Consider the following 15,059-nt stretch of genomic DNA (forward strand, 5'->3'; position numbering starts at 1 on the left):
TTTAAGGACAATGGTTCTCAACGTACAATTGCAAGGAATTTAGGGATTTCATCATATACGGTCTATAATATTATCAAAAGGTTCAGAGAATCTGTAGAAATCACTGCATGTAAGCGGCAATGCCGAAAACCAACATTGAATGCACGTGGCCTTCGATCCATCAGGTGGCACTGCATCAAAAACCGACATCAATGTGTAAAGGATATCACCACATGGTCTCAGGAACACTTCATAAAACCAATGTCAGTAAATGCAGGTCGGCGTAACATCCGTAAGTGTAACTTGAAACTCTACTACTCTACCATTTATCAACAACAACCAGAAACGCCAACGGCTTCTCTGGGCCCGAGCTCATCTAAGATGGACTGATGCAAAGTGGAAAAGTGTTCTGTGGTCCGACGAGTCTACATTTCAAATTGTTTTTGGAAATTGTGGACGTCGTGTCCTCCGGGCCAAAGAGGAAAAGAACCATCCGGACTGTTATGGACGCAAAGTTCAAAAGCCAGTATCTGTGATGGTATGGGGCTGTGTTCGTGTCAATGGCTTGGGTAACTTACACATCTGTGAAGGCACCATTAATGCTGAAAGGTACATACAGGTTTTGGATAAACATGCTGCCATCCAAGCAATGTCTTTTTCATGGACGCCCCTGCTTATTTCAGCAAGACAATCCCAAACCACATTCTGCACGTGTTACAACACCGTGGCTTTGTAGTAAACGAGTGCAGGGCACGAGACTGGCCTGCCTGCAGTTCAGACCTGTCTCCCATTGAAAATGTGTGGCGCATTATGAAGCGTAAAATACGACAACGGAGACCCCGGACTGTTGAACAGCTGAAGCAGCTGTACATCAAACAAGAATGGGAAAGAATTCTACCTACAAAGCTTCAACAATTAGTGTCCTCAGTTCCCAAACGTTTATTGAATGTTATTAAAATAAAAGGTGATGTAACACAGTGGTAAACATGACCCTGTCCCAGTTTTTTGGGACGTGTTGCAGCCATAAAATTCTAAGTTAATGGTTATTTGCTAAAAACAATAAAGTTTATCAGTTTGAACATTAAATGTCTTGTCTTTGTAGTGTATTCAATTAAATATAGGTTGAACATGATTTGCAAATCATTGTATTCTATTTTTATTTGTTTAACACAACGTCCCAACTTCATTGGAATTGGGGTTGTACTACTGTGAATATCTGACAGCCAAGAAAGTTATTAAAAAAAAAAAAAAAACGTCAGCACATCTGAGACAGAGAATACATAATGCCTGGATCAGACTACAAGACAAATTTGGTCTTTCAGAATTGCGCTATGTCAGACTACTGCAATAAAAACTCGTATTCCGATACCACCGCATCCCGTCTTTTACGATATCTGGGCTTTATTTTGTCAATTCAAAGGTGACCGGATATACTCGTTACCATGGTGATGACAACAACAATGAATCGCGTTGTGTGTATTGTGGGAAAAAACATGTGCTGGTGGTCATCGGTGCTCGAGAAATTACGTTCCTTTCAGGATTGCTTGAGGTATGTTCAGGTACTTTTAATATGATATGGCTCGCAAGCAAGCAACAAAACGTTATGTAGCCTAGCAAGCTAGTGCTAGCACTAACCATTGTCCGTAAACATGCCAGTGTTATGTCAACTCTCGCTCGAAGGTTTTGGTGTGTGTGAACTAATTTAATTACAATAAAGGAAGTGCCCGATGATAGCTGGGATAGGCTCCAGCACTCCCGCCTTGTGAGGATAAGCGGCTCAGAGAATAGATGGATGGATGGATGGATAAGGGAATTCAATTACAGTAAATTCGCACAGATTATTTATGTAACGTTGGTTTGACCTGACTGATTAGAATATATGATCTGACTAGAGCAGTGGTTTCCAACCTTTATGGAGCGAAGGACACATATTTTACAATTGGAAAATCTCACGGCACACCAACAAACAAAAATGTCACAAAAAGTAAATACACAGTAATTACTGTATGTACTTCCTGCCATCTAATAGAACAACATTTATTAGTTCTGTCTGTCACTATGCCTCACTGGCATAAATAGACGAACAAATATACATTATTTCTTGAATATTTCTTGAAATGAATCATTTTTTTGAGCAGTTAAGTAAAATTTTACAATTTCACACGGCACACCGGAAGATCACTCATGGCACACTAAATGTGCCACGGCACACTGGTTGGGAATCACTGGACTAGAGAATAGAGAATACTTCTGAAGATACTCAGTATAGAGTACACAGGTAAATACAGTAAATGAACATGTAAATAGACACATTGCTCCATCTTGTGATCAGATCGGTGATTGGTTATCGTTTTTTTAAACTCGCTGATCGGTGATCGGCCCCAAAAATCCTGATCGTGAAAAGCCTAATGTAAATACGATGAAATAAAAGCTGGAATTCTGAACTTTTGATCTGAAACCCAAATGTCTTCAGTATACAACAAAAACAAAGGAATTGTCCTTGCCTTTCTAATACTTTTGGAGGGGACTGTATGCGACTGAAACGGTTGGACAAAAATATTACTCAATGACTTAATTAAATTAATTAAATTAAATAATAAAGCAATATTTGTCTTGAAAATGCTTGGACAAGTCAGAGGCCTTTTGGAAGTCCTTTCTCTGGACAGACGAGTCAAAAATAGAACCATTTGGTCACAATCAGATGGCACGGTGGACGACTGGTTAGAGCGTCTGCCTCACAGTTCTGAGGACCGGGGTTCAATCCCCGGCCCCGCCTGTGTGGAGTTTGCATGTTCTCCCCGTGCTTGCATGGGTTTTCTCTAGGCACTCCGGTTTCCTCCCACATCCCAAAAAACATGCATGGTAGGTTGATTGAAGTCTCTAAATTGCCCATAGGTGTGAATGTGAGTGCGAATGGTTGTTTGTTTGTATGTGCCCTGCGATTGGCTGGCAACCAGTTGAGGGTGTACCCCGCCTCCTACACGATGATAGCTGGGATAGACTCCAGAACGCCCGCGACCCTAGTGAGGAGAAGCGGCTCAGAAAATGGATGGATGGATGGATATTCTTGAAAATATCTGGTAGAGGTTACTTTTGCTTCTATTTATCTCTTGGCTCTCTCCACTGTCTAATTATTACGAATAACATTTCAAGTTAAATAAGTCTTCCACGATGGACCTTGAATGAAAAGTTTGATATATCATATCCATATGTGAATGTGAGTGTGAATAGTTCTCTGTTTTCTATGTGCCCTGCGATTGGCTGGTGACCAGTTCAGGGTGTACCCCGCCTCCCGCCCGAAGATAGCTGGGATAGGCTCCAGCAGCCCGCGACCCTAGTGAGGATAAGCGGAAAAGAAAATGGATGGATGGATGATTCCGAGACTGCGTCACAAATGGCTTTATTCTGTAAGATCCTTTAGATTCACATTTCTAGTAGATGTTGGTCCCTTATTACTCTCTCTTCTCATCCGTCCTGATTCCTACAGTTCAATACGGATGGAGTTATTATAATTATTATCAATTATTATTATCCACTGATGACAATTTTTTTTTTTTTTTTAATGAAAAAAATCTTTAAAGCATTTTTTCAGGCGAATGTTGTTAGATTAGTTTGAACTGATAGTCAGGTATTTTGGGATCTTAGTTTGTGGTATATTTAGGGTTTAAACTATTAATACAGACATATAAACATGGGGGGTCACTTACTCGCAGATTTCACTAGTCACGGCAGGTCTGGGACCCGAAACAAATATTCCGTAAATTGATGTTTAGTCTAATTCAGTTCAACATAAGCAATCTTGGAAGAAAGCTGGTATCATAAATCGTAACAAATGGAGAATTCAAGTTCAGCCATACCTCTTTCTGTCGGGGAAGGGCAGATGTTACCCCGCGGTCAGTGGTTTCAGGAACTCTGTTTGGAATTGTACTAGACAAAATCTGTAAAACATAAAGACCATAAAATCAAAATTTTCAATGCCAAATCATCTCATTGAATGATGACTGAACCATCAGTACTGGGATACTTGGCAAAAGCATAAACTGTAGGGATGCGCCAATGCCACTTTTTTTCACTTATTTTGATTTTTAATCATTCTGCACTAAATTTTCCGAATTGGCACTCACCTATTTACTTGATTCTTAGATGTTTTTTGTTAATGTGGGCTCAACGAGGAGAGTATATATACTATATTGCCAAAAGTATTCACTCACGTGCTTTGACTCAGAATTTAAGTGAGATCCCATTCTTAATCCACATGGTTTAATATGACATCGGTGTACCCTCTGCAATTATAACATCTTACACTTTTCTGGAAAGGCTTTCCACTAGCTTTAACAGCGTGCTTATGGGAATTTATGACCATTCTTCCAGAAGCGCATTTGTTAGGTTACATACTGAAGTTGGACGAGAAGGCCTGGCTCTCAGTCTCCACTCTAATTCATCTAAACGTGCTCTACAGGGTTGTGGTCAGGATTGTGCAGGCCAGTCGAGTGCATCCACATGAATTCTCTCATCCATATGTTTGTGAACCTTGATTTGTGCACTGATGCACAGTCATGTTGGAAAAGGAAGGGGCCATACTGTTCCCACAAAGTTGGAAATGTCCAAAATATTAGCCCCTGAGCTCCAGTGAAAGGAACTCTGAATGCTTGAGCATTCTAAGAGATTTTGGACAGTCAAACAGTTGGGGATTACCCCTTCCTGTTCCAACATGTCTGTGCACCAGTGCAAAAGGCAAGGTCCATAAAGACATGGATGATAGAATTTTGTGTGTATTAACTTCACTGGCCTCCAACAACCTGCAGTCTCATCAACCCAATAGAACACATTTGGGTTGATTTTGAGTGGACAGTCAACCAGGCCATCTTGTCCAACATCAGCGTGTGACCTCACAAATAGGCTCCTGGAAGAAAGGGAAAAGATATAAAAAGGGAGAGGAAATTCATATTAAACCAAATGGATTTAGAATGGGATACATACTGTGTGTGTAAATATATATATATATATATACAAAAAACGGAACGCACACCCATGACAGGAATGAAGATAAGCCGAAGAAAGAAAGAATATACAGTGGGTACGGAAAGTATTCAGACCCCATTAAATTTTTCACTCTTTGTTATATTGCAGCCATTTGCTAAAATCATTAAGTTATTTTTTTCCCTCATTAATGTACACACAGCACCCCATATTGACAGAAAAAAACAGAATTGTTGAAAATTTTGCAAATTTATTAAAAAGGAAAAACTGAAATATCACACATCCATAAGTATTCAAAGACCCTTTGCTCAGTATTTTGTAGAAGCACCCTTTTGAGCGGATACAGCCATGAGTCTTTTGGGGAATGATGCAACAAGTTTTTCACACCTGGATTTGGGGATCATCTGCCATTCCTCCTTGCAGATCCTCTCCAGTTCTGTCAGGTTGGATGGTGAATGTTGGTGGACAGTCATTTTCAGGTCTCTCCAGAGATGTTCAATTGGGTTGCTGTCAGGGCTCTGGCTGGGCCATTCAAGAAAAGTCACTTAGTTGTTCTGAAGCCGCTCCTTCGTTTTTTTAGCTGTGCACTTAGTGTCATTGTCTTGTTGGAAGGTGAACCTTCGGCCCAGTCTGAGGTCTCGCTACTATATATATATATATATATATATATATATATATATATATATATATATATATATACACAACCGCAATTCCAATGAAGTTGGGACGTTGTGTTAAACATAAATAAAAACAGAATACAATGATTTGCAAATCATGTTCAACCTATATTTAATTGAATACACAACAAAGACAAGATATTTAATGTTCAAACTGAAAAACTTTATTGTTTTTAGCAAATAATCATTTAACAAGTCATGACCATAGGTGAAGGTAGGAACGTAGATCGACCGGTAAATTGAGAGCTTTGCCTTTCGGCTGAGCTCCTTCTTTACCACAACGGACCGATACAAAGTCCGCATCACTGCAGACGCTGCACTGATCCGCCTGTCGATCTCCCGTTCCATTCTTCCCTCACTCGTGAACAAGACCCCAAGATACTTGAACTCCTCCAATTGCGGCAGGATCTCATACCCGACCTGGAGAGGGCATGCCACCCTTTTCCGACTGAGGACCATGGTCTCAGATTTGGAGGTGCTGATTCTCATCCCAGCCGCTTCACACTCGGCTGCGAACTGCTCCAGTGAGAGTTGGAGGTCACGGCTTGATGAAGCCAACAGAACCACATTATCAGCTAAAAGCAGAGATTCAATATTGAGGCCACCAAACCGGACCCCCTCTACGCGACGACTGCGCCTAGAAATTCTGTCCATAAAAGTTATATAAATATATATTATATAAATTTTATATATATATATATATATATATATATATATAGAGAGAGAGAGAGAGAGGGGGGGGGGGGGGGGGGGAAATCCACATGGTTTAATATGACATCGGTGTACCAATGACCAAAGAGAGAGAGAGAGAGAGGGGGAACACCCTGAGGGCCCCTCGCGACTATGTATATATAACCATCCCATCCATCCATTATCTGAGCCCCTTCTCCTCACAAGGGTCGTGGGAGCGCTGGAGCCTACCCCAGCGATCATCGGGCAGGAGGCGGGGTACACCCCGAACTGGTTGCCAGCCAATCGCAGATGTGTGTGTGTGTGTGTGTGTGTGTGTGTGTGTGTGTGTATATATATATATATATATATATATATATATATATATATACACCCCTCCTTGAGCCGTCACCTTGTCGTGGTGGAGGGGTTTGTGTGTCCCAGTGATCCTAGGAGCCAAGTTGTCTGGGGCTTTATGTCCCTGGCAGAGTCACCAATGAAAAACAGGTCCTAGGTGAGGGACCAGACAAAGCATGGCTCAAAGACCCCTAATCATGATGACAAACAATGGACTTCGTTTTCCCTTGCCTGGACGCGGGTCACCGGGGCCCCCCACTGGATCCAGGCCTGGTGGTGGGGCTCGAAGGCGAGCACCTGGTGGCTGGGGCTGCACCCATGGGGCCCGGCCGGCCACAGCCCGAAAGGGTTACGTGGGTCCCCCTCCCCATGGGCTCACCACCTGTGGGAGGGGCCATAGGGGTCGGGTGCAGTGTGAGCTGGGCGGTGGCCGAAGGCAGGAACCTTGGCGATCCGATCCCCGGCTACAGAAGCTGGCTCTAGGGACGTGGAATGTCACCTCTCTGGCAGGGAAGAAGCCCGAGCTGGTGTGTGAGGTCAAGAAGTTCCGACGAGATATAGTCGGACTCGCCTCCACACAGCTTGGGCTCTGGTAGAAGTCCTCTCGAGAGGGGTTGACTCTCTTCCACTCTGGAGTTGCCCACGGTGAGAGGCGGCGAGCAGGTGTGGGTATATTTACCCACACCTGCGGCGCCTGTACATTGGGGTTCACCCCGGTGGACGAGAAGGTAGCCTCACTCCGCCTTCGGGTGGGGGGACGGGTCCTGACTGTTGTTTGTGCCTATGCACCAAACAGCAGTTCAGAGTACCAACCCTTTTTGGAGTCCTTGGAGGGGGTGCTGGAGAGCGCTCCTGCAGGGGACTCCATCGTCCTGCTGGGGGACTTCAATGCTCACGTGGGCAATGACAGTGAGACCTGGAAGGGCGTGATTGGGAGGAAAGGCCCCCCCGGTCAGAACGCGAGCGGTGTTCTGTTATTGGACTTCTGTGCTCGTCACGGATTGTCCATAACGAACACCATGTTCAAGCATAAGGGTGTCCACACGTGCACTTGGCACCAGGACACCCTAGGTCGCAATTCGATGATCGACTTTGTGGTCGTGTCATCGGACTTGCGGCCCGCATGTCTTGGACACTCGGGTGAAGAGAGAGGCGGAGCTGGCAACTGATCACCACCTGGTGGTGAGTTGGCTCCGATGGTGGGGGAAGATGCCGGTCCGACATGGCAGGCCCAAACGTATTGTGAGGTTCTGCTGGGAACATCTGGCAGAATCCCCCGTCAGAAGGAGTTTCAACTCCCACCTCTGACAGAACTTTGCTCATGTTCCGGGGGAGGCGGGGGACATCGAGTCCGAGTGGACCATGTTCCGCGCCTCCATTGCTGAGGCAGCCGACCGGAGCTGTGGCCGTTGGTGGACACCAACGGTGAGGGATGCCGTTAAGCTGAAGAAGGAGTCCTATTTGGCCTTTTTGGCCTGTGGGACTCCTGAGGCAGCTGATGGGTACCGGCTGGCCAAGCGGAATGCAGCTCTGGTGGTCACTGAAGCAAAAACACGGGTATGGGAGGAGTTCGGTGAGGCCATGGAGAAAGACTTCCGGACGGCTTCGAGGAAATTCTGGTCCACCATCCGGCGTCTCAGGAGAGGAAAGCAGTGCACCATCATCACTGTGTATAGTGGGGATGGGGCGCTGCTGACCTCAACTCGGGATGTTGTGAGTCGGTGGGGAGAATACTTTGAAGACCTCCTCAATTCCACCGATACGCCTTCCCAACAGAGTGTGGGTTCTCTGAGGCGGACTCTCCTATCTCTGGGTTTGAGGTCACCGAGGTAGTTAAAAAGCTCCTCGGTGGCAGGGCCCCAGGGGTGGATGAGATTCGCCCAGAGTTCCTAAAGACTGGATGTTGTGGGGCTGTCCTGGTTGACACGCCTCTGCAACATCGCGTGGACTTCGGGGACAGTACCTCTGGACTGGCAGACTGGGGTGGTGGTCCCCCTTTTTAAGAAGGGGGACCGGAGGGTGTGTTCCAACTACAGGGGGATCACACTCCTCAGCCTCCCTGGTAAGGTCTATTCAGGGGTGCTGGAGAGGAGGGTCCGTCGGGAAGTCGAATCTCAGATTCAGGAGGAGCAGTGTGGTTTTCGTCCTGGCCGTGGAACAGTTGACCAGCTCTACAGCCTCTGCAGGGTCCTCGAGGGTGCATGGGAGTTCACCCAACCAGTTTACATGTGTTTTGTGGACTTGGAGAAGGCGTTCGACCGTGTCCCTCAGGGAGTCCTGTGGAGGGTGCTTCGCGAGTATGGGGTACCGAACCCCCTGATACGGGCTGTTCGGTCCCTGTACGACCGGAGTCAGAGTTTTGTCCGCATACCGGCAGAAGCCGGACTTGTTCCCGGTGAGGGCTGTACTCCGCCAAGACTGCCCTTTGTCACCGATTCTGTTCATAACTTTTATGGACAGAATTTCTAGGCGCAGTCGTCGCGTAGAGGGGGTCCGGTTTGGTGGCCTCAGTATTGAATCTCTGCTTTGAGCTGATAATGTGGTTCTGTTGGCTTCATCAAGCCGTGACCTCCAACTCTCACTGGAGCAGTTCGCAGCCGAGTGTGAAGCGGCTGGGATGAGAATCAGCACCTCCAAATCTGAGACCATGGTCCTCAGTCGGAAAAGGGTGGCATGCCCTCTCCAGGTCGGGTATGAGATCCTGCCCCAATTGGAGGAGTTCAAGTATCTTGGGGTCTTGTTCACGAGTGAGGGAAGAATGGAACGGGAGATCGACAGGCGGATCGGTGCAGCGTCTGCAGTGATGCGGACTTTGTATCGGTCCGTTGTGGTAAAGAAGGAGCTAAGCCGAAAGGCAAAGCTCTCAATTTACCGGTCGATCTACGTTCCTACCTTCACCTATGGTCATGACTTGTTAAATGATTATTTGCTAAAAACAATAAAGTTTTTCAGTTTGAACATTAAATATCTTGTCTTTGTTGTGTATTCAATTAAATATAGGTTGAACATGATTTGCAAATCATTGTATTCTGTTTTTATTTATGTTTAACACAACGTCCCAACTTCATTGGAATTGCGGTTGTGTATATATATATATATATATATATATATATATATATATATATATATATATATATATATATATAGTAGCGAGACCTCAGACTGGGCCGAAGGTTCACCTTCCAACAAGACAATGACACTAAGTGCACAGCTAAAAAAACAAAGGAGCGGCTTCAGAACAACTAAGTGACTTTTCTTGAATGGCCCAGCCAGAGCCCTGACAGCAACCCAATTGAACATCTCTGGAGAGACCTGAAAATGACTGTCCACCAACATTCACCATCCAACCTGACAGAACTGGAGAGGATCTGCAAGGAGGAATGGCAGATGATCCCCAAATCCAGGTGTGAAAAACTTGTTGCATCATTCCCCAAAAGACTCATGGCTGTATCCGCTCAAAAGGGTGCTTCTACAAAATACTGAGCAAATGGTCTTTGAATACTTATGGATGTGTGATATTTCAGTTTTTCCTTTTTAATAAATTTGCAATATTTTCAACAATTCAGTTTTTTTCTGTCAATATGGGGTGCTGTGTGTACATTAATGAGGGAAAAAATTAACTTAATGATTTTAGCAAATGGCTGCAATATAACAAAGAGTGACAAATTTAATGGGGTCTGAATACTTTCCGTACCCACTGTATATTCTTTCTTTCTTCGGCTTATCTTCATTCCTGTCATGGGTGTGTGTTCCGTTTTTTGTCTTCCCCCTGTTTCACACACACTTGCTCCTGAGAGCATCTTCACCACCTGTGCCTCATTCACCCAAATTACCCCTTGCATTTAACCTCGTGTTTCATTCTTTCTCGTCGCCAGTTCGTTGTACCTTGTCGTCGAGTTACTGTGTCTGTTTAACCAAGTTCTATACTTTTGTTTCTTCTTTTTGTCTGAATTACTAATTTTTCTTAAACATGAAGACTACAACAGAATGACTCAGATTAAGAACATACCTGCTCTTTTTCATCTGGAAAGGGCCTCCCTTCCGTGTCTGTATCAGGTAAACTTGGTTTCGTGGTCAAAAGACTCTGGAGAGAGAGATACTGGGGTTACATTATAAAACAATGCCAAAATCTTTGATTAAATTAAATAGGCTGCTTCACCATTCTGCAATGAAAATAAAAGCATCGAGTGGAGCCCTCAACAGGTTTGAAAGGTCCAGCGAAACCTGTGGGGAACTGCCAATTTTTCCTCATATCCCACTGTACGGCTAACGACGTTTGACCACACTCAAGGTTAGATCTGATTCTAAAATTAGTTGGCCGACTTGCAATCGGGCTTGAAACTGACTTCCTACCAGGGCTGGGCGATTTATCGTTATTATATGTATTTATATATTTATATATATGTATATTTATCTAGATATGAACATTCAATATATTATATTATATTATATTACACACATATATATATATATATATATATATATATATATATATATATATATATATATATAAAATGAAAAACGATATCACACCAACTGTGTGTATTTTTCAGGCCAACCAACCACATACCCCCTTTCAAGTTTTGCATTGATCGACAACTAAAGCCTGCCAATGACAATCATCTGTTGGAGGGCAGGCCAGACACACATAAACCATACGCCCGCAGCAGGAAAAGTACTAAAAAGAAAGATGAGTGCAGAAAGTAAGCTTGGTGCAGTATCTGCTTCGGTAAGTGTAGTTGGAAAGAGCAAGTCATCTTCAGTTATTTGGAGCAGGGCTGTGAAATGGAAAAAGTAAAGTAAAATCCGAGGAACAATTAGCGGGGGTGGGGAGGGGGCGCGGCGGTCTCACACACGCACACAAAAACACACATATATAAATGCATTACATAAATGAACAATATAATAAATCTATACACTTAAAGCTCAAAGTTTGTGTGTCCGTTTTCAAAGAACCGCCCTCCCGCATGCCCCCAAACGGTCTGGTGGGGGTGTTTTTCTGCTGCAGGGAAAGAACGACTGGTTGCAATCCAAGGAAAGATGAATGCAAGTACAAGGATATCCTGGACGAAAACCTTCTCCAGAGTGCTCAGGACCTCATACTGGGCCGAAGGTTCACGTTCCAACAAGACAATGACCCTAAGCACACAGCTAAAATACCAACAGGGTAGCTTCACAACTCCGTGACTATTCTTGAATGGCCCAGCCAGAACCCTGACTTAAACCCAATTGAGCATCTCTGGAGAGACCTGAAAATGGTTGTCCACCAACGTTCACCATCCAACCTGACAGAACTGGGGAGGATCTGCAAGGAGGAATGGCAGAGGATTACCAAATCCAGGTGAAAAACCTGCTGCATCATTCCCAAAAAGACTCATGGCTGTATTAGCTCAAAAGGGTGCTTCTACTAAATACTGAGCAAAGGGTCTGAATACTTACAGCTGTGTGATATTTCTGTTTTTCTTTTTTAATACATCTGCAAATATTTCAACAATTCAGTTTTTTTCTGTCAATATGGGGTGCTGTGTGTACATTAATGAGGAAAAAAATTAAAAATGATTTTAGCAAATGGCTGCAATATAACAGAGTGAAAAATTTAAGGGGGTCTGAATTCTTTCCGTACCCACTGTATCTGCAACATATTGCCAATGAGGAAATGTTCTGCAACATCAGGGCGATGGAACATTTGATAAAGGGCTGACGTCAGTGCGATGCAAGTTTGCTGACTGGGTCTCCTCTCCGAATTGATTTAAATCTTACGGAGTTAACTATTCATGTCAATTGTCTATTCATTTTCCCCCAAAATTCCTCAGCTGCATCAAAGTCATGAAAGGTGTCGTAATCACCAAATAAACTAGATGATTAAATCGCTCATTATTTTAAATTCACTAATTTCTTTCCTTTCCCATGGGCTCACCACCTCTGGGAGGGGCCATAGGGGTCGGGTGCAGTGTGAGCTGGGCAGTGATCCGATCCCCGGCTACAGAAGCTGGCTTTAGGGATGTGGAATGTCGCCTCTCTGGCAGGGAAGTAACCCGAGCTGGTGTGTGAGGTTGAGAAGTTCCGACTAGATATAGTTGGGCTCGCCTCCACACACAGCTTGTGCTCTGATACCACTCGTCTCGAGAGGTGTTGACTCTATTCCACTCTGGAGTTGCTCACGGTGAGAGGCGCAGAGTAGGTATGGGTATATTTATTGCCTCCCAGCTCGGCGCCTGTACATTGGGGTTCACCCCAGTGGACGAGAGGATAGGCACCCTCCACCTTCGGGTGGGGACACAGGTCCTGACAGTCGTTTGTGCTGATGTACCAAACAGCAATTCAGAGTACTCACCCTGAGCCGTGGATGTTAACCTTTGGGCAGCCGTGGCCCAATCGTTAAGATCATCGCCTGCCACCGTAGGGGATCTAGGTTCAAGATCCCGACTGGACCATCAGCCAACATCCCCCGGACTCACGGCTGTGGTGTCCTTGAGCAAGACACTGATACCCCGAAATGCTCCCCGGGCGCTTTAGCTGCCCCCTGCTCTAGTGTGTTCCACTAACATGTGTATCGGTTCACTGTGATGGGTAAAATGCAGAGAACAAATTTCGTGTGCATGCATGCATGTTCATGACAATAAAAGGTGATTACTCTTCTTCTGATTGGAGTCCTTGGACCACCCCACCCCGATCAGAACCCAAGCAGTGTTCTGTTATTGGACTTTCCGCTCATTGCGGATTGTCCATAACAAACACCATGTTCAAGCATAAGTGTGTCCATACGTGCACTTGGCACTCGGATACCCTTGGCCGTAGTTCGATGTCGTGGTCGTGTTATCGGACTTGCGGCCGCATGTCTTGGACACACATGTGAAGACAAGGCCGGATCTGTCAACTGATCACCACCTGATGCTGTGTTGGCTCCAATGGTGGGGGAAGATGCCAGTCCTACCTGGCAGGCCCATATGTATCATACGTGAAGATCTGCTGGGAAAGTCAGGCAGAATCCCCTGTCATAAGGAGTTTCAACTCCCACCTCTGGCAGAACTTCACCCACGTCCCAGGAGAGGCAGCCTCCTGTTCTGCGCCTCCATTGCTGAAGCAGCCGAGCGGAGCTGTGGCTGTAAGGTGGTCGGTGCCTGTCGTGGCAGCAAACCCGTTGGTGGACAACAGTGGGCAGGGATGCTTTCAAGCTGAAGGAGGTGTCCTATCCAGCCTTTTTGGCTGATGGGTATGCAGCTTTGGTGGTCACTGAGGCTAAAACTCGGACGTTGGAGGAGTTCGGTGAGGCCATGGAGAACGACTTCCAGACAGCTTCAATTAAATTCTGGTCCACCATCTGGCGTCTCAGGAGGGGGAACCAATGAACCATCAACACTTTGTAAAGTGGGGATGGGGCGGTGCTGACCTCGATTCGGGAGGTTGTGAGTCAGTGGGGAGAATACATTGAAGACCTCCTTTAATTCAACTGGCACGCCTTCCCATGAGTAAGAAGGGTCTGGGATATCTGAGGCGGGCTCTGCTATCTTTGGGGTTGATGTCACCAAGGTGGTTAAAAAGCTTCTTCGGGGCAAGGCCCGAGGGGTGGATGAGATTCACCCGAAGTTCCTAAAGGCTCTTGATGTTGTGGGGCTGTCCTGGTTAACACACTTTTGTAACATCACGTGGACATTGGGGACAGGGCCTCTGGATCGGCAGACTAGGATGCTAGGTAGCCCTCCTTTTTCAGAAAGGGGACCAGAGGGTGTGTTCCAACTACAGGGGGATCACAGTCCTCAGCCTCCCCGGTAAGGTCTATTCAGAGTTGCTGGAGACTGGAGAGGGGGGCCAATCAGGAAGTTGTTTCTCAGATTGTAGTGTGGTTTTTGTCCTGGCCGTGGATCAGTGGACCACCTCGACATCCTCGGCAGGGTCATCGGGGGTGCATGGGAGTTCGCCCAACCAGTCGACGTGTTTTGTGGACTTGCCTCAGGAGTCGGGGAGTCCTGTGGCGGGTGAATGGGGTACCGAACCCCATGGTACGGGCTGTCCAGTCCCTGTACAACTGGTGTCGGAGTTTGGTCCGCACTGCCGGCAGTAATTCAGATTTGTTTCTGCTGAGGGTTGGATGCCGCCAAGGCTGCCCTTTGGTACCGATTCTGTTCATAACTTTTATGGACAGAATTTCTAGGCACAGCTGAGGTGTAGAGAGGGTCCAGTTTGGTGGCCTCAATATTGCATCTCTGCTTTTAGCAGATTATGTGGTTCTGTTGACTTCATCAAGCCATGATCTCCAACTCCCACTGGAGCGGTTCTTAGCTGAGTGTGAAGAGGTTGGAATGGAAATCAGCACCTCCAAATCTGAGACCATGGCCCTCAGTCGGAAAAGGGTGGAGTGCCCTCTCCAGGTCGGGAATGAGAGCCTGCCCCAAGTGG

At 45.7% G+C, this 15,059-nt stretch overlaps 1 protein-coding gene across 1 annotated transcript in view; it reads right to left on the reverse strand.

Annotated features, from left to right (window-relative positions):
- LOC133416450 (HMG box transcription factor BBX) overlaps positions 1 to 15,059 on the reverse strand; it is a 164,574-nt gene that overhangs the window by 68,641 nt on the left and 80,874 nt on the right. The window contains 2 exon segments of the mRNA XM_061703352.1: positions 3,837 to 3,917; positions 10,672 to 10,746. Of these exon segments, the coding sequence (XP_061559336.1) occupies positions 3,837 to 3,917; positions 10,672 to 10,746 (156 nt within the window).

This window comes from Phycodurus eques, chromosome 17, assembly GCF_024500275.1.
Source record: "Phycodurus eques isolate BA_2022a chromosome 17, UOR_Pequ_1.1, whole genome shotgun sequence".
NCBI classification, from domain to species: Eukaryota; Metazoa; Chordata; class Actinopteri; order Syngnathiformes; family Syngnathidae; genus Phycodurus; species Phycodurus eques.